Source organism: Phaethon lepturus, unplaced genomic scaffold (genome assembly GCF_000687285.1).
Source record: "Phaethon lepturus isolate BGI_N335 unplaced genomic scaffold, ASM68728v1 scaffold2410, whole genome shotgun sequence".
In the NCBI taxonomy this organism is placed as follows: Eukaryota; Metazoa; Chordata; class Aves; order Phaethontiformes; family Phaethontidae; genus Phaethon; species Phaethon lepturus.
Genome location: NW_010509625.1, coordinates 59,512 through 81,236, shown reverse-complemented (window position 1 = coordinate 81,236; position 21,725 = coordinate 59,512). Strand labels below are relative to the sequence as shown.

Here is a 21,725-nt window from a genome sequence, read left to right as displayed (position 1 = left end):
GCCTGAACTTGTGCAAAGGCTATCCTTCAGGGCTCTGAAGCCCTTGTCAGGATAGCCTCAATTTAAGAGACATGGCACCACACCCCAGAGATTCTGCTTTGCCTTTCGGCAGCCCGAGAGAGCTGCATTCTTGGGGAGACTGCTCGGGCCAGGGTGACTTTGGAGGATGCGAGACACCTGGCTCAGAAAGAATGAGTATTTCTGCAGTGGTGTGACTGGAGAACTGCCTCGCCTAAGGTCATCAAAGAAAATCCTGTACGTGAAACACTGCTGAAAACCCTGCTGCCTCCAAAACCCTCCTGAAGCGCACTTCTTGCTCATAATCCTGCTTGGTAGGGCCTGGTGAAGCCAGCCACTTGCTTCAGAAAAAAACCTGATCTGTATATACCCTAAATTTGTTTCACTTGCTGCACTGTGGTAGTTTTTAGGTTTTAATGCCAATATTTCATACTGGATGGTAACTGCGTGCAAGTGCCTGTGTGAGAGGGGACAACCTGCTTGCTCGTGGCAGGCTGCGCAGAGGGGAGCTCACCTGTGCATGTGAGCCCATCCCCGTTGTAGAACGGCTTGCACTGGCACGTGTTGTTCTCCGTGCAGATGGCGTTGGCGGAGCAGCCCAGGGAACACACCGGCTGCAGAGCTGTGGGGAAAGCAGAACAGCTGGGATGAAGATGCTATTTATACTGCAATGCCCTTGTTTCATGCAGAAGGAAAAGCCTTCATATCAGTCTTGCTAACTGGAAAACATGTAAGAATTTTTTTTTTTTGATGGCTTAGCTCCCAGGTGATATCTTCCCTCATGTAGCCCAAAGCCCCTCACATTCCCATTGCACAAAGGAGGAGACAGGGAAGTGAAGGCATATGTTCAGAGCCCAGAGCAGAGTCCCTTAGCCTCCAGTGAGGGCTTCTGACATTATTAACCCTTTCTCTCTCTTCTCTACGCAAACCCTCTGTTGAATGGCAGGTGGGTCCATGTGAGGTCCATGTGAGGTCCATGTGAGGAGTCTGGTGAGAGGAGGCAGAGACCTAGCTTGGTTTCACACAGCCGGCCAGTCCATCCTGTTTCACAGAAACATCGTCCCGTTCCTGAATATCCTTCATCACACTGCCCTTTGGTCTTGCATTCGCAGGCTGCAAAAGGAAGGCAGAGGGATCACTTACAGAGCTACTTTGGGAGAGGTGGTTTTTTTTTGAGAAACATCTTCTAGACTGCCAGTTTAGATGCAATATTGTTTAGCAATTATTTAGATAAATTTAACCTCATGGTTTTTCACCACAAGGGCAGTCAAGCATTGGGCTAGACTGTCCAGAGTGGTCGGGCCATTTCCATCCTTAGAGGTTTGCAAGTACCTGAGCAACCTGGTTTGATCTGAGAGCTGACCCTGTTTTTGAGCAGCGGGTTGGGCTAAAGACCTCCTGAGGTCCCTTCCAACCTGAATGAATGATCCTGTGATCCTATGATTTTATAACTGGCATTCATTCAATGTGCCTCTGAATATGAAAATGAGCGTTGATCTGCATTGTGGTAGAGAGCAAACCCCACAAAGAACTGTGGTGGGAAGGAGCTAATGGCTGAGCTGAAGACCCAGCCTGATCCTGTCCTAATGTGCAGCAGCTGCTGGCTGTGGGGAAGTCTTTTAGCCAGAGAGAAGTAAGGTGCGCAGAGTGTTTGGTTGCTGCTTGGGAGAAGGGCTGAGTAAGGAAATCAAATATGAGGTTAGTAATCTTTGCTGTAAAACATGGGTGGATTAGCAGTGGTTGTTTTTTTTTTTTCCAGGTTTTAGACATTTTTATGACTATATGCTTCTGAATTCCTTTTGTTCCTTTTATAAATTGGACGTTACCCCTTGTGCCCCACAAATCGAAGCATGAGGGACTGATTTAATCTGTAAGTGATTCCCCCCCTCACTCCCCCCTTTGGACCCTGCAATACCTTGCAATCTGAGTTCTTCTTAAGGAATTATTGGTGGTTCTCTGTTTTATAATGTAATGAAGTAGCATCTTTTCTTGCCTTATCCCTCTTCCTGAAATATTGTTGTTTAAAGAGGAAAATAATGTGGGATTGGGGAAACTGATTCTGTGAAGATCTGGTGCTGCTGAAAAGGAGTTTCACCCTCTGGTTATCTAATTTTTGGCTGACATAAATAATCATTAAAGAGAAGGTGCTATAAAACATCTTTTCTGTTAGATACTACATTCTGGGTCAGACTACCAGCTCACATAGTTTATGCTGTGTTGTGCTATAAAATTAATAAACTGCAGGTAAGCATACTCTTGAGCATTGGTATCCAAGCTCTGGTGTCTTGCCTCCACCACAGGGATATCTAGCTTATAAACCCACCATATGTGCATCGTGAGCACTACAGGTGTATGTGATTAGGATGGAAGGGTTAATGTTGTAGCTTCCCATCTGAGGGCTTTATGATGGAAAAACATTTAAGTTTAAAGGGCGATATTGATCCTGATTCCACCTAGTTTACATTTAAAGCCACAGCAACATGGATTATGTTAGCAGTTTCTTGGCTGCCACCCCTCTTCACACACTGCCTTCATCTCAGTGTTCTTCTTCTACTCTTCTGCAAAAGCAGCGCATGGCCTTGGTCTCCCGCAGTCTTGAGAAACGACGTTGCTAAAATGCTGCCTTGCTATTTATGGGGATGGGGGAGAAGGCTGTGCTGTAGTTGAAAACACTTGTTGACAGAGGCTCTGCCTCTGTTCCTTATGTACCATATAAGAACAGGAGGAGCCTTGCAGAGAAAGCTAAGTCAGTCTCTGCTCCTCTCCACCCCCCGCCCTGCTTTTGAGACCTTGTGCCTTCCCTCCGTGTAGAAGACACTCATGTTGGTGTTGAACGGAGGAAGCATTCCTTGGTTTACTTAACCTGCCACTGGCAAAATAGTTTAGGTGTGACGTGGACAACAGCACAGAAAGGAAACTTAAGCGTACGCCTGCAGCTGGGGCCATATCTGCCTGGCGAGCACAGCTCGCACGCGGTCCCGTTGAAGCCGCTGCTGCAGTGGCACTCTCCTGTCCCGGTGTACCCGTCATCGCAGGAGCCGTGGCTATTGCATGGGGTCTCTGGGCCTCCTGGACAGGCTGAAAGGTTTAAAAAAAAAAAAAAAAAGGCTGTTTAGCTGCAGTGCGTGTTTATTCATCGTCACTGTTCATTATTCATTGTTCTGTAAAAATCCTTGAACAGGGAAAGGCCCGTAAATGCACCTCTGTTGGGGCGTGTAAAAGCAGCTGTGACACTTGCCCCTGCAAGCCTCGTGCTCCAAATTCCTTGAGACACTTTTACTCCTGCCGGAAAGGTGTTGTGGACTCTTCCAGCCCTGGGCCTGGGTGCTGTTACCTGGGTGCTTGCTCGTTCAGACCCACCAGTGGGCGGCACTGCCCAGCCCCTGCCCAAACCCAGCCATGTGCCTGTGCGCTGCCGGGGCGAGCAGGGCAGATCAGGCAGATCAGGCTGGGCTGGCCGGAATTGCTCAGGACGCCCAGGTGTCCGTTTGCGAAATTCAGACGGAGCGAGCAGGCAGGGCCATGTGTCCCTGGACCCGTCGGCCAGCAGAGATCCCACCCCAGATCCTGACCTACGTGCCCCGGCGAGAGCCTCCGCACCGCTCCCCGTGGGGCCGGCGGGTGAAGGTGCGCACCGTTTGTTAGTGCCTGCGAACGGCCAGCCGGGGGTAACGCTGCCCAAACTGTCCCACACCTGGTTAAAGCTACAATTTCTGAGCTTGCACCAGTGGTGTGCGTGCGTACAGGTGGCTGAGGAACCGTGCCCTGCGTCCTGGTATCGCTGCCAGGAACCCGATGTCCACTTTTGCGTTGAAAGGACTTTCAGCTGCTGACCGATTAAGTCTCGCTAGGTTTGGTTACAGTGGAGCAGTCTTTTACTCTCTATAGCATTCACTTAGTTTGCTACTAGCATGGAGTTTACAACTTGCTGTAAACAGGAAAAAGAAATTATTTGGAGTGGAAAAGCAATAATACTTTCTGTGTACTTCAGCTCTTGCAACAGAGTTCCCCCATCTTTCAGCTGGTCTCTCCTCATGCCCCCGTCCCATCGCTCTCGGTTCAGCCCATGTGGGGAGGCCACGGGCCGGCCGCGGGGAGGGGGTCCTACCTTGACAGTCTGGCCCAAAGTAGCCCTTGCAGCACTTGGGCGTGTGGACGACCACGGAGCAGTTCCTACGGCAGCCGTCCCTCCGCAGCCCATAGGACTCGTAGGTGCACCGGTCGATCCCTTCCTGGGCATCGCACGTGCAAGCGCAGAGAACGGGGGGGAAACACAGGAAGATGAGTGCTATGTGGAGGTGTGGTTTGTTTGTTTTTTTTTTTTTCTTCCCCCCTCTTTAAATCACAGTTTCTGGTGTACATTGAATCAAAATGTGATGTGTGAAGAATGCAGGTGTGAGGCCCCCACCTTCTCTTTGAGTCCCGGCTTGCTAAGCACCATTAATGAGGATGGAGGGGCTGCTCCGACCTCAGCTGAAGCGCTCGCTGCCGTGGATGCTGCGTGAGACCGAAAAGCGTCCCCCAGCGCCAGGGCCTGGCTGTTTGCCCAGGGACGGCTTTGTCCTGGAAGCTTTATGGCGTTGCTTAACAGTGTGGTCTCAACTCTTGAGCGTTCTCTTTCTAATTTTTTTTTTTTCGAAGCGATTTATTGTAGTTTGCTTCGGTGAAGTACAGAGAAGAGCAGATTAGGCTGCTTAAATGCAATGTATTACCTTTGGTTTTGTCCCTGGAGGGCATTTAGAATTACTGAAACAGCTAACACAATGCCCCTGTTGTACAAAATGGAAAAGAAAAAAAAGTATATTAAAATAATGGCAACAAAAGGCTATTTGAAATAGACAAAAAGCCTGTTTTATGAGAGCAGCAAATATGAGCAGAGAAGGGTGTAGGCTTATTATGCTAGAAACCGATTATAAGAACTCTGGAGAAAGAAGAGAGGAGAATGACAACAAAATAGTTGTATTAATTTAGTGCCATGAAGTGCAAGGAATTGGTTTTGATACCAGAATATAAGTTCTGGAAGAAGAAACCTTGCTCTGGATTTAGACAAGCAGGGAAAAGATGGCGGATATTCTTCAAACAAACATTGACGTGGGCTGCATGAGATCTGGGTCTCTAATTTGGAGTAGAGGTAAATGGTTACTTCTCAGGAAGCGCTGACTAGGTCGGGGAAATTTATATCTATTTTATTTAACAAAATCATGAATCAAAAGGTAACTTGAGCAGATGGGATACACAGGAAGTGTTGTTTTTACAACTGACATGTAAATGTCAATAAGCTTTTTTGAAGACTGACTACATGATTTTTTTTTTTCCTAGGTAATTTTTTCATACATTCAAATTAAACTGAAGCAAATTTGGTCTTGAAACCATTTCAAAGTGGGTTTCAAAACTTCCTGTTTGTTCAAAATTCATGGAGAAAACTTCCTCCACGCTAACAAGCCTGTTCAGGATATTTCTATGAAAGCAAGAAATGTGAGAGACCTAGAACCTGGCTAACAGACTAGGCAGTTTTCTATCTTGTGTCCTTAAAACCCTGCGCAGTTGGGACAGCACCGCTGTTCCTTTGTAATTGGGAATTTTGTAGATGCAATCGCTAAGACTAAATTCATAGTATTAATCTGTGTTAATTTAAAAGGATGACAGGAAGATCTGTCCTTCCTCAAATTTATGCTTACATTTTAGGGCAGGGCTCACTAAGCTCATCCTAACTGAAACCACTTGTTCTGTGTGCTTAGTGTAGATGCAGGATTTTTGTTGTGTATCTTTCGGGCATTGTGCTGCACTTTCTAACCTTACCTCTAACCAGCGTGGCAGACAAAGCCAGCCCGAAGTGGTAGGACTTAATCTCGGTAGTGCCAAAGCTGCCATGAGGGTTGCCCTGGTCTCTGTGAGGACAGGGTTTGGCCCTTGGGCTATGCTTTTACCAGGGTGGGGGACCAAAAAAGGGGGCTGACCATGAAATCCATGGTGAAGAAGCTGTCGCAGCGTCCCCCCAGGCTGGGGTCCGTCAGCAGGCAGTCGATGCCGTAGGCGATGCCCCCGTCGAACTCCAGCTGCCGTTGCACTATCTTGCACTGTCTGTCGTTCAGGAAAAGGGCACCCTGAGAGATGGGATGGGGAGACAGGGTGGGGGTGACAAGTCATGAGCCAGTCTTACTTGGGGCTGGGCTGAATTCAGGTCCCACATGGGTGCTGGGGATAAACCTCCCCCTGGGGACCTATAGCTGAATGCTGTAACATTGCAGATGGGCAGATTTTTAGCCTTTCCTGCTGGGACAGAGTATGCCAGCCCTATGTCCACAGGTTTACCTTATGCACATTTAGGCTTAGTCACGTTTTCAGAGGCAGGTGCTTGCCAGGTACTATCTGATACATTTGCAAAGAAAAAAGTGTTGTTCTGGCTTAACAGGCTGCATGCATGCCTGCAGTCTTAGCTTGTAAGTGCTTACGAACCAGAGTTGGCATGCAGATGTTGCATTTCTGAGGACAGGTTTTAGTGGGCATGGTGGTGTTGGGCTGATGGTTGGACTTGATAATCTTAAAGGTCTTTTCCAACCTTCACGGTTCTGTGATTCTGTCAGGTTTCTGCCAAATCCACGTTCACCTAAATAGTTTTCCATTGTATATTTCATTGTAGGAGAAGTTAAAATATGCTGGTATTTCAGTTTTGAGGTAGCCGAGAGCTGTTTTGAACAAACAGCATTGTACAACAGAGAAAATGACAGCTCCAAAGAGTCTTGATGAATCTGTCGGGGTGCCTGCCCTGCTTTTGTGGCTGTTGGCATGGACTGGCAAAGACCAATTGAGTTTTGGTGCGACTGATCCTTTCTGGGGGCTACGCACAGGCACAGTGGGGTCTGCATGAATGGATCCTGCAGCAGGGGCAAGGGGTAAGTGTGCTGGCAGAATGAATACTTACGATCTCCCTGTTATCCCCACAGCTAACGCTGAGGTTGGAGCCCTGAAGGGTCTTCAGTGAGGTGGAGCGTGGGAGCTGGTAGGCCAATACCTGGGAAGGAAACAGGGGAAATGCACATGTCTGGGTTTGCATGTTTTTGGCCTTGACAATGCTCCTAAAAAGCAAGGGCTTACCGCAGCATCACGGACAATGTGGAATTTGAGGTACTGCACCAGTTTGTCAGTGTTGGACTTCTTGAAGAGGAAGTCCTGCTGCTCCTGTGGCAGCCCACGGATAGCTGTGTCTGTGGGCCAGAAGAGCGTGACGGGTTTGTGAATAGGATCACTGATCAGCCCAAGCAGGTTGTTTTTCTGCAACATACCAAAAATCGGGGCAGAGGATTAGTGCTCCATCTAAAATGACATTGACCATATGGGGTGAATGTCTAGTATAACTGGGATGCAGTGGTCTGGGGGCTGCCTGGTCACCAGCCTTCAAGCACCCCAACTTTAAAAACCAGATGCCTGAGCTGAGCTGCCCCAGTTGAGTTACATGACCGAATTCTCAGAAGTGCTTCACTACCCAGGGCTGCCTAGTGAAAACCAGCCTGACAGCCCAACTTTGGGCTCAGAAAGTCATACTTGGGTCCAACCTTGGCCATGTAATTTGAGATATGGTAGGACAGAGTTCAGTGGGGAGGGAAAAGGTGGCTATGGGTCTGCCTGACATCCCCTGCTCTGTGGGAGAGGGACCACATGGTGACCAGCATTGTTGTGTGCTGTGTTGTAAGCCCTTTGGCTCCAGTGAACACCATCCTGCCAGTAATGCCATGTGCCATGTCTGTGCTTTTGCCTTTAAAACAAGTGCTTAAAACCTTTGCCCAATGGCTGCTATCTCTTGTGTCCTTACCTCTAGCAAACTGCTGAACAGGATGTATCCATGTTTGGCTGCAACCATTTTAAGGCTTTCCTACAAAGAAAGAAATTTCAGTATTTTTTCTAATAAATGCATTATATAGGTGTGTAAAAAGCAGATATTAGCTTGCTTTCCCCTGTAAGTCACTCTTTGTTATGAAATCAATGCCACTGTAAAAGCCCTGTGCAGAAGTCCTCTCATACTGTTCTTAGTATAACTGTAATTCCTGGAAGAAATTTAAATATAACATTTAACTTATTTAGCAGTGTTAAACGATGTTTGCATAAGGTCTTTTTAGCATCACTGTTTTCTTTTTTTTAACTTACATGATTTTTATATCTAACAGTAACTGTGGAGAAGCCCCTATGTTGAGAATGGCAATGACCTGCACATACCTTCTTAAGGGGGAAATCCTGCATATGTGATGGGACCAGAATTTGGTTTATGATATGGATCACACCATTTGTGCCTACAGCATCGCTAAGTGTAATTTCAGCTTTGTTGTTCAAAAGCAGCGAGTTCTGGAAAGGGAACAAAAACATGTTTTCTGTGGAACCTTGTGGGAGTGTGAGGCTGATGCCAAATTTCTTTGGTACGGTGAGCCCAGACCACCCTTTCTTTGCAGCAAACAGTAGCTTCAGTTTTAATAACATTCCCTTTGCTTTTTCGAACTCTCATCATGCTTATAAAGCCAGAGTCTGAGGATAAAATAAGTTGTGTCAAAGCAAAGGTTGTACAACTCCACTCGTTGCATAGCAGATAAGTGGTGAACGCTTCAGCTGAATGGGCAATCTTCTTTTCATGCTATTTATTTATTTTTGTGCATCAGAGGAGGAAAGTGAAGCATTCAATTTTTTTAAAAAAAGCTGAATGCGAGCAGACTGTTTTATTATTCTGTCCCCTGCCTCTTACTGCTCTGTTACCTGAGAGTAGCTAATGTGTATCGGGTCCCCATGGAGAGAGGTGATGTTGGTGATTCTTGTCAGGTCATTGTACAACAGACCGGCACAACCCACCATGTGGTACCGGAGGACTTGAGCCATCACTCCTTTGGCAATCCAGTCCTTGACCTGCAGCAGAAAGTGAGGGAGTTGAGAAGCAGTTGAGCAGGGTATCTGAATCCAAAAACTCATGGCCAGCTCACCAAAAGCTTCTGGCCTTCTTACTTACTCGTGGGTCGCTGTTTAGTACATCTGTGCGAGGTACAAACAGGGTGAAAGGGCCAGGGCCTGCAACATCTCTGATAGACAAGGCCTGCCAAATTTAAGAGGACAAAGCAGCAATGAGTTGTTAATGCACACGATGTCACGCAGCGATGGGGACGGCCCTGCTGAGTGGGAAGTGGTGCCCGCAGCCCTGCTGCTGGTGCACGTTGGATTCTTCCCTGCAACACAAGGGTGAGAGAAACTCTCTTGTACGGTGTGGGCTTTCCTTCCCAGCCCCATCTGTCACCTCTGTCTAAAGCAGAAGATTTTTCTCTCTGCACTTTCTGCTCATAGCCAAGTATTCGTGTCCTCTACAATAATGAAGAGCAGGAAGAAGAGGGAAAGCTCTCGACTAACACTAAGCGTAGGGAGGGTGGAGAAGGGCTATTTCCCTCCTGGGTGAGGGAGAATGAATAAGCCCTTTCATTTTGAGAAAGGCAAGAATGAATATATGTGTGTGTTCGTACATGCGTTTAGCTGATACGTGGTTGCTTGTACCTAGGAGTAGATTAATTGCTGTCAGAGGTACAAGTGGACCTGGGGTGTTGCAGGTGCTTTCCAATGACCACTGCCAAACTAAAATAAGAAGAGAGCTCTGCTAAAGTGAGAGGAAGCCATCTGTCTACCATGGTAGCAAAATTGAAGCTAGAATATGAGTCTTTAGACTAGCAGGCCAGTATACAGATTTGTGGTGCCTTGAGGCTCAACATAAATGGAGAATTACTACTGCCAGTCTCCAAAAAGCAGCGAGAACTGGCGGTGCACGCTGGCCGTCTACCAACACACAGCAGCATCCTGCGGTGTTTCAGAGGGGCAACTGAAAAGAGCATCGCAGTTAGGAAACGTAGCAGGGTTAGCAGAAGAACAGCGTTTGCTCACATCAGGCTTCATGAGAGATGTGCTGGAAGATCTCGGACTGTGACTGGGTGAAAGCTTTGGTTTTATGCCTGGTCTGGAGGCCCTATGTTTCCCTGGGATCTTGGTCTTGATCATTAATTCTCTAGAGGTTTTAACGGCAATGAATAGTTTAACTTGGAGCGTCTCCGGTATTAGTGACTGGTGATCCAAACCCAGTCCCAGTTAAGTTGAAGGATGTTGGTACACACAGGATTCTTGCCTGCTCCCCACTCCCCTACACCCTTGAGGAAAAATAAAGGGGGGGAAGCCCCGAAAAAAGCCCGTTCAACCTTTTCTTACCTCTAAGTGGAAATAAAACCTAGATGTGTTGGAGTCCCTGAGAAGTTCCTGCAATGAAGAACAAGACTTTGTAACAGTGCTGCAAATGTGCGGCAACATCTGTGGAGTGCAAACAAATGCAGCACTCGGTCAAGAAAGGGAACTCCTGGTCTGGAATAAAAGCTGCCCATCTGCATTGCTCCTGTTCTGCTCTTACTTTTAGTCTATCAAAGAACAGGCTTCTATGAAACCTAAAAATACCAGTATTAACTCCCTAGTACTTCAGTCACAACGACTGTCCATCAGTTAGTGGGTGTTTTTTTTGGTGTGTGGTTGTGGTTTTTTTTCCAGATAACCTTATCTTGCAGCATCCTGTTACCATTTCTGTTTTTTTTGGACTGGATTTATTTCAAATTCTGGGGTAGATTTACCAATTTGTCCAAGAAAAATATTGGTACGTTTCAAGAGACAACCACTGTATGAACTAACTATCTGAAGAAAAATAAGGGACAGCAAACTTGTGCAGCAATTTACCTGGAAGATATTGCCTCTGCACTTAAATCCATCCCCAATGTAGTTAAGCTTGCAGGTGCAGGTCCTTTCTGTCAGCTCGGTGTCATTACATATGGCAAATTCACTGCAGCCTCCATTATTCTTGTAAGATCAAAGATTAAAATATTTAATTCCTTTATTGCCAGGTGTACAAAGCAATTCTAATCCATCACTTTTTTTTTTTTTTTCTGTATGTATAGCTTTGAAAGACTTAATCCCAACAATTTTTTGAAACGGTATCTTACTGGAACTTCTGATGGTATATATGTTCTTGAAAACAATAAAGAGCATTTAAGGTTCGTAAGAAATAACTCTCCTTTTATGAAGTGGATGTAGTTTTGATTGCCTCCTTATAGCTTCAGTTCGTGGTACTATAAGAATCAAAAAGACTTTTAGGCAGGTTTCATTCTGTGACAGCATTGACTTACACTGAAGGGAAATATTTACAGCTGTAGACCACTTTTACAGTGCCAGTAGCCTGGATTTCTGAAGTAGCATTAGCACAGGACTTGTCTGTTGTTCCTTGTCTGTTGTTCCTTGTCTGTCTGATGGCCCAGGCCAGCTGGAAGGGGGACCTGCCACTTGTGCTTTCATCTCTGCCCTGGGTGCACCACCAGTGCAACCTTAGGCTTGGAGCAGCAGACGCACCTCACCTGGCCACCTGCTCCAGGAAGCTCTCTGTGCTAAGGGGAGGTGTTCCTCATCCAGAAGCAACGTGCTGGAGTTCAGAGCTCTGCCCAGTCACTAGTAGGTGCACCTCAGTTTGCAAACATGTGCCTATCCTGGACTTGAGAGCAGATCAGGAAAAACTGAGAAGCTGTCTTGTTTTCTTTCCTTGTGCCTGTTTTATGGAGTCCTTTCTGTTGCTGCTCATCTTGGGGATCCTTTCCCATGGGCCACAAGTGGGAGCAGAAGCTCCTTTGGGAGCTACCAGTTACCTGACAGGCCACAGTGAGCCCTGGCTGCAAGTAATGGGTTTGGGTGCACTTGCTGTTTGTTTGGTTAGCTTTAGGTGGGCTGTTGGCAATCTTGGGTTTATCATAGCTTCCTGTGAAAATTTGCTGCACAGAGGTTTGGCCACAGTGAAGCCAGATCAGCCTCTGGTCTGACAGTGACACATCTCAAGACTATTATTTTTTTAGTATATAATTAGCCTGGCATAATTAACCAAGTGGAAGCATAGTTGCTGGAACAAGGCATAGGGAAAAGGAAAAGCATATGAAACACTAGGAAGCAGTGGCTCATAACTGTGAGGTCCCCTTCCTCCAGCTTCTGTTCTTGCTCTTTTATCTCTACAACCTTTCAAGGCTAGAGAAGGTCTGCTGACAGGCCAGGCTGGGAGGGTGAGAATTATTGTCACTGCGCTCAGAACCCGAAGGATCAATGTGCACGGGAGAGCGGGTGTGTCCCTGCTGCAGCTTGCCGAGAAGCAGAGCGACGTGGCTGGTGCAGAGAACCGCATTGCCCATGAATGCGTGGCTCACAGTGTGTGAGCTGGCTCGTGTGAAACGCATGCGGCCGATTCTCAGTTGGCAGTGATAAGTGAGGGACAGCATGAGGAATGCCACCAGAAGCCCTGCGTTGTATGTTGTGGAGGGAAAGAAGGGAAATGGTTGGTGTGGAGAATGTGGGTTTTTTTTTTTTTTTTCTCTTAACCTCCCCATCAAGAGAGGCTTCCATTCTCCCATCCACCATCTCGCCTCCTCTGTTTCGCTATTCACTAAGCCACCTCTGCTGCAGCTTGCAGTGTTGTTATCCCGTGTTATGCATCTACAGGCATGCATTCAGAATGCAGCCTATGCGTGGCTGTAGCAGCTGTGGGGGTCTGCTCTTTCACTTGCCCCATGGAGCTCTGCCCCAGGTAAGGCTGCAGGCTGGGGTCTCCACTGGAAGCATCTACTCCAGGGAGCCCAGGCCCTTGAGCACCTCTTTCCCCAACATGGATTTCACTGGTAATGATGCAGCAATGTGAAGACTCGATACTCTGATTAGGCTATAAAAATTTCAGACTGAGAAGAGGATGGGCAAAAGCCCTTACTGCATACTTCGCTTCTAAAATAGCGACTGCACTAAAGCACCTAGTGACCCAAGCACATTTCAAAATGAGCTAAGTTTTTAATATAAGTGGATTCTGGGCATACCTGAGTTAGTTTCAAATGCATACAAAACACAAAAGTGTAATGATTGTAACAAGACCTTAAATTCTCTCTAAATGGTTACTTACTTGTGAACACAGACTGATATATGTGCATCTTTTACCGTCTCCAGAGTATCCCTTCAAGCAGTTACATACTGCCTACAAAGCAAAAACAGAAAACATGCATACATAGAAAGGTATTTGATTCTCTCTTTTTTTTCAGCACACTTATATTTAATTTAATTTTTTGCCAAATTACTTTGTGGTGATATGGTGTACAATTTATTAAGCTAAAAGCACATCACCTCTCCTGCAGCAGTTTCTCAGCCAGCATGAGCAACCACAGACTGATGTTGAGGAACAACAATTTCCAGGAGGCTCTATCTGCCCTTCCCCTGCCTATCCATCTCTCGTCTCCCCCCTGCTATCCTGGTAATTGGAAATGACCCCTCTGACACCCGCACACAGTCACCTTGCTGGCAAAACAGCCTAAACCCCAAATTTGTTTCCCTCATTTTATTTGTGTAGGTTGGTATTCCCCTCTCTTCTCTTCCCTTCCCCTAATTTTTTTTAAGTGATGAAACTTATCTTCAAAACACCCTTGGAACTGTGTCCCATTGTTACTGATAGCTGATACATCATGATTATTCTGTTTTCCACTTGCAGTTATTACAAAGATAAAAAATTAACACAGCTGCAAAAAAAGGACTTACTTTCCTCTCCGATTCACTGCTTAATGGTTCTCAATTTAGAATTCACATTTAATATGTAGAAGACCAATAATTCAAGGAGACTTCTGCTGCAGAAATAAAACTGGTAGGCAGTGTAATAGCAATGTTTTATCTATCTGGATGACTGATAGCCCAACAGAAAGCAGATGCATTTCTGTCCTGTGTGTTCGGCTCTGCTGCGATGGGATTTTGTAGAGGAGGTTATTATTGCTCTGATGTTAACTATATCCCCATAAATAAGGAAGTATAAATAATCATGTTGTAGCTACTACTTCTATCCCCAGTGAGGGCGTATGGAAGAAAATAGCCATGACCTGTCTTGACTAGAAGGATGGGGAAGGAGTGAAGTGGCTCTCTGCTCATAGCATTTGAGCTATGCTGGAAGAAGGGCTAGTCTGAAATGGATTTTTTTTTTTTCTCATGGACAGTTTCTGTAACAATAAAAGAAACATTATCTGGCAATACTTTCATACTGACAGATTATTGCATCAAAACCTCCCAAAGGAGAAAACCACCTGCTCAAAACAGCAAAATGCTACTTTCCTCTGCAGTTTTGGATTTCTTTTACTGACATTAATTTTTTCATGTTTGCCCACACTCCCCCTAAAATACCCTTTTGAGGAAATCATTTACTTTTCAGAATTTTTGTTATGAAATCAACTTTTCCTTTTAAAAACAAAGTTGAGATGGCAAAATCTTTCTTTACCCCACTGTAAACAGTTGGCCAGTCTTATCTTTCTGCACTGACAAAGTACTCACTTGATTGGGTCCAGTCTGTGTGCATTCTGCATTTCTATCGCATCCACCATTGTTCTGCAGGCAAGGGTTGATTTCTTTATAAAACAGAAACAGTATAATAAAAAAGAGTGACTTCTGGAAACCCAAGAAGGGAGAATTTAAAATAAAGAATACTAGGAATGCAAATTTATGACAACTGTGAATCAGTGGAGCTCATTCCCTTAAGTACCACTGCTACCTAGTCTTGGTGAAAGCTAAAATCCTGCCATGGGCATTTCTAAAACCATACCTGGAGAGCTATGGTACAACAGTGTCTAAAAGTTTTTAAGTTTGCAATGGTCAGATGAGTGTGAGTGTAACAAGCTGCTGAAGATGGGGCTATCCTTCTTGAGAAGTAGATCTTTCTTAATAAGCTTTGGTGTCACACCATGCTGTAGTTGCATGGTTTGCCAAGTAGTATCAACCACATGGCACATAGGGATGCCTTTGGCATCAGGGTCTGTGGTATCAGGAAACTGCACTTCTGGGTCATAGTGGAAGAAGGATCTTCCATCTACAGGAAAACTCAGTCCTGTAATTTTCCTCCTTGTGATCCGTGAGACGTTGCAAGTGCTTACCGATGCAGACGATTCCATCTCCAGTGTACCCAGTGTTGCAGACACACGCTCTCTTGCCGGGTGTTGTTCTTCTGCACTCTGCTTTGGCTGAACAGCCACCATTGCTGGTCTCACAAGCATCTATAGCTGGGCAGTGACAACAACCCAGATTAAACCAATGTGCTTAAATGGCTTTTTTTGCTTTTCAGCTTAAGCTGTCCCTATGTTTTGAAGGGATTTGCTAACGTTTTCTGAACACAGACTCTTTCTGATTTAAGAGGCTATAGAATTAATTGATGCCAGATATTTAATAAATCTTACTGATTACAGGAGGGAAAGCTGAGAAGATGCTTCTAGTCTGGAAGATAAGAATTCATCCAGGACTGACTTTCAGTAATTTACCATCTTCCGATTCTGCCCATTCCAACCAAACCCAAGAAAAGGGAATTTCACGGTCTTCTCTAGATTAAATGGCCATTTGAAGCTTTCCCTTAGCTTGCCTCTTTCTGCACACAGATCAAATGCCTTCTCTTGCAAGAGGTCTAGAGTGCAATACCATCCCTCCTGGGACTTTGTCATGGTTGTTACTCAAATGAGTACTCGTGCTGTTTCTCCAACTTGGGATCAGTCAGAGGCTGGCAAATTGAGCTTGCTTGGGTTACCCTGAGAGCAGGGAGGGAGCCTTTTCTTCAGTGTGATTCGAATCAGCCCAAATATTGCTTTAATTTTTGCCTCAAATGACCCTAAATTGCTGTTTCAGCAGCTGTAACAGCCAGACTGGGGAGATGACTTGGCCTGTAACTGGTTTTGCCTGGGAATCCTGTATAGGGGGATAAGGGTGAGTGCCGAGCTGCTATGGGTGACCTGTGTCACCCAGCTCCTCCTGCACATGGGGAATTTCTCACCAGCAGACTAAAGTGGATTTGGTGATTTGTGCCAGAAAAGCAAATGAAAACAGCCAGAGTAAGTGTGCTAAAATCTTGGGTTAGGACCCTGCCAGCCATTGTAAGCAGGCAAATATGCTTCTGTTCCCAAGAGAATTAGGATTTTAATCAGTTAAAGATTAAATAAAACAACTGTAAAATTAATTACATTCGCTATAGCCGGAAACAGTCTGTTTTGTAGGTCTAGATATCCCAGACTCTTGGAGAGACACCTAAGGTAAGCTGCTATTGCCCCTTTCTGAGGGTCTTTCAGATCTCTCTGGTCTAAAGAAGTTTATTTTACCACCCCAGAAATCTGTGCAAGTTCGGAAAGCTGAGGAAATGGTAGGGCTATACAGCTTCCAATAGCTGGAAGTGCTATTGTACCCTGAATTGGCCTTTCTTTGCTGGGCTTTGCTGGGAAAAAGAGTAAAAGTCATAATCCAGGTTTCATTACTCTGCGAACAATGGGGCTTGGGTCGTGCACGGCACGTTCCCTTTTCTCTGGTCTCCCTTAGCACAATGCCCCACAACTTGGAGATTTTGAGCCCTTTGTTTGCTATGAATCCGCACCTGTTAGGCTCTTAGTCGTTTTGAGCAAACTGGCAGTAATTCCTCTTTTTTTTTTTTTTTTTTTTTAACTGGTGCATAGGGAATTGCTCAGCTCTGACCAGCTCCAGCATGACCAGAGAGTGCTTCAAGCATGCGTTTTTTTTTTTAAAAGGGAAGAAACAAAGCCCACTTGCCTGTGCAGAACGTCCCATTCCCCTGGAACCCAGCTGCACACTTGCAATAGGCAGTGCCATTTGACAGGAGAAGGCAGCTAAAAAAGTAAAAGGGGGGAGATGACATTAAAAAGAAAAAAAAATTAGATCTTCTGTACAGCCCTTGTTTTTGTGCATTGTTCCGAAGGTAACGTTGCATAGATAACAAAGCATTTAACCTTATGGTATGATGTAATTACAACCATAAAAATGAACCTACTCAGACCAAGCTTTCCAAATGCATTTTTGTTGTATTCTTTTAAGTATTAAAAATGCACACTTTGTCCATCAAGTGTCATATTTTCTCCTGCAGAACTCCAGAAGTTGCATGCCTGCTCACCCAAAAACTGTGCATAAATTTTTGTTTGTGTTCACACGATTTATTGAGGTGTGAAAATTTATTGAGAACTGATGTACAGGAGTGGGAGCCAGCCAGTCCCCTGGGTTCAAGGTTTTTTTTGTTTGGTTGGTTTTTTTTGACAGTTTGGCCTTCTGTATGGAAACTTGGGTTTACTGCCCTATGAGCTCTGTATAATGGAGGGATTGCTCTCTGATGTCACCCAGGGACAATGTCACAACACAGCCAGCACAATCCCATCCTTTCCCTCTTCTTCCTGCCATGCCTGCACCTCTCCTCGTAGCTACAGGTGTATGGCAGCGGATAAATAAGTCTCAAGAGAGGAACAATCTGCTTTTCCTGTCAGAAACACAGTCCTGATGCCAGCATGTGTGGAATCCCGCTGCACAAACTTCAGAGTGGAGTGTTACCTGGGTTTTTTTTTTTGTGTGTGTGGGTTTTTTGTTTTTTTTTTCCCCAAAGTATCACTGCTGTGAACTGCAGTTCACTAACACACAGGGAGAGAGAATGAACTATGTTGGTGGGGGGGAAAGGGGTTTGACCCTCTGAAGTCTCTGCTCCTATAGAGGAGCTGTGGCTGAAAATGAGGTGACTTTCCAGCAATCATTCCTTGTTCTTTAGATGCCTCAGGTTATGGAAATCTTGCTGTCTGGTCAATGATGGGGTGTGCGGCCACTTCACTCAATGTGGGTGACTTGCTCCTATGAAAACTGGTTTGTGCCACAGTATTGGTGTTGGACTGCTGAGAACATTTTAATTTTTTTTATATTTTGATGTGAAGAGGAGAACTGTTTCTTGTCAAATGCAGCGCTCTGGTGAAGTTCCTAGTGCCACTGGAATTTCTCAGTTATGTGTGGTGGTGGATGGGGCAAATAGGAGGAACAAATAAAGCCAACCTCAGACGTCTCCCTTTGCGATCAGCCTTGCCCTGCCCTCCTGTTCTCTTTAGTGCTACAGGCTCCATTTCTTTGTATACTGCATGGTAGGATTTATCAAATATCCCTTTGAGGTTGTATTTTACTTGATGACTCCTTGCTTGAGTCTGTTTCCCGTAGAATGTAACTATTAGTGATTTTCCATTTTTGAATTCAGGTTCTATTTTGGATTTAAATAACTCATACTGGCAGTGTGGGATTTTCCCCCCCCCCCCCCCCCCCCCCCCAGTTTGTTTCTCCTCTTAACATGTATGTTTTGAACTTTTTGGCCTCATCACCAAATATGTTACACTAACATTGCTCCTTATCTCTGTGGTGGAAAACATGAGTGTTATCTATGCTCCTGAGAAGTCTTCATAAAGAGCAAGATGGACTATGCTTCTTCCCTTGTAAAAGGTCCCCTTCCCCCCCGCCCCCCGCAAATGGATCAAAATGGATTTCATACATACTTAGCACTGGTATGGCATGAAGCGTTACATGCATCGTCTTTAATTTCTGCAAGAGGGAAAAAAAAAAAAAAAGAAACAGGGATCAAATTGGGATCAGAAGCTTTTGGGTCAACATCCTTCTAGTTTCCCAGTCTTTTCCTCCCACCATGCAGAGCTGGAGTCTGTTACGACTTCCACACCAGACAGCTGCGAGCTCAGTCTGTACAGGCACTCCATCTGTACAGATCAGCGGGTACCTCAGCTGTTAGGAAGAGGCATGTCAGCATATCACCAGGAAAACATTTCACCTGTTGTCATTTATCTGTATTTACCGAGTTGTGCACATTATTAGTTTAATTATGTAAGCGTAGGTTTTCCAAAGGAACTGAAAGTTGCTCGGATATAACAACCTTTTAGCTAGAAAGTTCTTTTCATTACTATATTTTTTTCCCCTAAGCAAATTTAAAACAGATATTGAATGCTATTATTAATGTGTTTATACTTTTTAAATTTTATGCTATTATATGTAGAGTTCTGAAATAGTTAATAGTTATTATTAATAAATTTTGATTATGTCTAAAGAAAATATAATTTTATTTGATATAGAAGCGTTATTAAGCCAACACAAACTGATTTATTTGCTAATTAATTTTTATTGTATTAGCAAGAACACAAATTGATAGCCAGTGTTGTATAGCTAAATCAACTTCTTGAAGCACTTGAGAGCCTTTTGATTTGAGGATCAAAATGTGCTAGGTAACTCTGCTCTGCAAAATATATAGCCTTAACAAATGGGATGTTCCTTTGGGACAGATACTTAGCTAATTCTCTACATGTGTCACCCTGTAAAGCATTTAAGGCTCATGAGCAGCATCTCAGCTGTCTCTCTCTGTTAGAATGGTCATTAATTGACATGGCACAGGAGTGTCACCTGTGTTTCACTGCACGTGCAAAGCTGCTGGGTATCTGGTAGCACACTGGGATCTGATCACAGCTGAAGTTCTGGCATTTCCCGAAATGCTCTCTTTTCACCCCAGGAAAAAAAGTAAAAGGAGGGGACACTTACTGGTGTCGCATGTCACCCCTCTCCAGCCAACATCACATTCACAGGAGCCGTCCCCGTCGATCCCGCCGCTGCATCTCCCATGGACACAAGCACAGGCTGTGGGGGGAGATCAGAGGAAACCCCTGGGCAGGGTAGCAGCGTGCACAGCAAGGCAGGGCAGGAGGGCTGGCCATACCTTCTGATGGCGCTTCTGCTCTAGGCTATTTCAAGAAATGTTTTGGCTTGTGCCTATTGGCTTCTACCTTACAGAATAAATCTAAATTCATGCTTATCTTTCCTCTGTTCCCAAATGCAGCGACTGAAACTGTATTTTAATGGGAAAGCATTGGTGAAAAAGCAGTGCTAAAAAAGATTATTCTTGCTGGATGTTGTTCTAAGCCTGTAGCATGCCAGAGTAGGAGGCACCATCTCCAAGGGAGTAGAGAGAAAATACTATAATGGGGAAACAAAAGGGGTTAATTATGTTTTTAAGACTGGCCTATTACCCTGAAAGTGATGTACTTGTCCAGGATCTAGAATGGACATGGTTAGAAGATCTAAGGGGAAGGTTTTGACACCTGACAAGACTAGCGAAGGTGCCAGTGTGGTTTGAGGATGCTCAGTACCTTGATCACAGTTGCGGCCGTATTTGCCCTCGATGCAGCTTTCGCAGGCTGTACCGACAAACCCCTCTCCGCACTCGCAGATGCCTGTGCCGTTGATGCCGTCCAGGCAGACGCCGTTTCCGAAGCAGGCATTGCCCGCTTTCCCCGGGCAGGGCTGGCACTGCTGCCCAAAGAAACCCGCACAGCACTCCCTTGTCTGGAAACCCAGAAATGCCATGCTGAGGGTCAGGGTCAGGGCAGCAAGCATGGCAGCAAGCATGTGGCTGCTGGGTATCATCTCTTGGGACTGCTGCTGGGTGGAGGTGAGCTGGAGATATGGACTTTTAGCAGCACTTCAGCTCTGCTGGTCTCTGGCCACGCTCCTTACTGTGTCGGAGCTCAGGCTACCACCCCAAGTCCTTGATGGGACCCAGGTGCCCTCCACCACCCCAGGGAAAGGTGGGTGGGATTGCTAGGGACAAGCATGGGATTACCCTTCCCAAACCTGTGCTCCCTCTGTATCACATTGGCTCCCAGCCCTTCCTCTGCTGCAGCTATCAGCAGCCTTTAACCTTCCAACCTGGTGCATCCAGAATAAAGGCCAATAAATATATTGTCAGCGGCTGCCTTGGTGTGCTGTGTGTGTTTAGTGGGGATTACGAGGAGGGTGAAGCTCACAGATGGGGGTTCCTGGCTTTTACCGGCAACAGAAACAGTGTACTCACGATGATAGTTTTGGCGCACTTTGGCTGGCACCCGATCTGGATGGTGTACGTTCTCAAGTTGTTTTCTGAGAGGATGCAGTATTTCTTCTCCCCTGCCTGAACAAAAATTGAAGAAACAGCTGCATTTCTGAGTAATATTGATCAGCTACTCCCAAATGTTTTAAGAAATAGGACATTAACTTTATGCATGCTGTGCCCTGACTCACACATTCACAATGAAAATGAAGGAAATACTTTTAGAAATAAAAATGCATTAGCTAAATGATTTTTTTCTAGCAAACATACGATCAATTGAACTCAGTGGCCTGTGGAAATTTAAGGATGTGTCTAATACTGTCTTTGCTCAGAATTGAACAGAATTTTTTTCTGATATTTGGTAAAGTGTTTTTTTTTTTTCCTGACACATTGCCTGTTCTTCCTAATTCTTCTTCGAAAAAGGAGTGCCAAAGTTCTGCAAAAACAGCTGTTGAAACATTATCTTCCTGGTCTGGAGCTGGGAAAGATTGCTTGCTGAAGACTTGCTGGTCTCATTGTACACTTGTTAGAAGATTGAGATAAGCATCCATCCAGCTGTTCATTGTAAAGGAAAAGTTAATGGTTTTGAGTTTTACCCATGAGCACTTCATTTTGCCTTTGCCAGCCAATTACTTCAGTGCGGTGGATGGGACTTGGTCTGCTGTGGAATCCTATTACTGGCATAACAAATTAAAAAATAAAAAATAATAAAGGAAAATATGCTTATATAATCCCAGCAGAGGGGCTTTTCCAGAGAAATTTAGATGCCAAGAAACTCTAGGTCATACTGTGGTTGACAGGGACCTGTTAAATACCTGCAGTTCTCATGTGTCGGACCTGGGCATCCAAAGTCTCTGTGGTCTCCAAGTCTCCTTGTGACCATAACTCACAGCCTATAGCTGGGCACAGGTTGAGTTTGCCCTTCTGTACATCTCTAATTTGAAGGGCTCAAAGCTGC

At 45.2% G+C, this 21,725-nt stretch overlaps 1 protein-coding gene across 1 annotated transcript in view; it reads right to left on the bottom strand.

The window, feature by feature from the left end:
- STAB2 (stabilin 2) overlaps positions 1–21,725 on the bottom strand; it is an 87,866-nt gene that overhangs the window by 11,782 nt on the left and 54,359 nt on the right. The window contains exons 35-56 of the mRNA XM_010291694.1: positions 20,753–20,848; positions 20,049–20,244; positions 19,444–19,539; positions 18,399–18,444; positions 16,639–16,715; positions 14,991–15,116; positions 14,395–14,468; positions 12,992–13,063; positions 10,750–10,869; positions 10,237–10,284; positions 9,005–9,088; positions 8,758–8,904; positions 8,230–8,355; positions 7,829–7,888; positions 7,114–7,290; positions 6,941–7,030; positions 5,976–6,122; positions 4,731–4,787; positions 4,127–4,250; positions 2,947–3,096; positions 1,027–1,131; positions 533–640 (exon numbers count right to left, since the gene is read on the bottom strand). Coding sequence (XP_010289996.1) covers positions 533–640; positions 1,027–1,131; positions 2,947–3,096; positions 4,127–4,250; positions 4,731–4,787; positions 5,976–6,122; positions 6,941–7,030; positions 7,114–7,290; positions 7,829–7,888; positions 8,230–8,355; positions 8,758–8,904; positions 9,005–9,088; positions 10,237–10,284; positions 10,750–10,869; positions 12,992–13,063; positions 14,395–14,468; positions 14,991–15,116; positions 16,639–16,715; positions 18,399–18,444; positions 19,444–19,539; positions 20,049–20,244; positions 20,753–20,848 — 2,326 coding nt within the window. The remainder of the gene's footprint in view (positions 1–532; positions 641–1,026; positions 1,132–2,946; positions 3,097–4,126; positions 4,251–4,730; positions 4,788–5,975; positions 6,123–6,940; positions 7,031–7,113; positions 7,291–7,828; positions 7,889–8,229; positions 8,356–8,757; positions 8,905–9,004; positions 9,089–10,236; positions 10,285–10,749; positions 10,870–12,991; positions 13,064–14,394; positions 14,469–14,990; positions 15,117–16,638; positions 16,716–18,398; positions 18,445–19,443; positions 19,540–20,048; positions 20,245–20,752; positions 20,849–21,725) is intronic.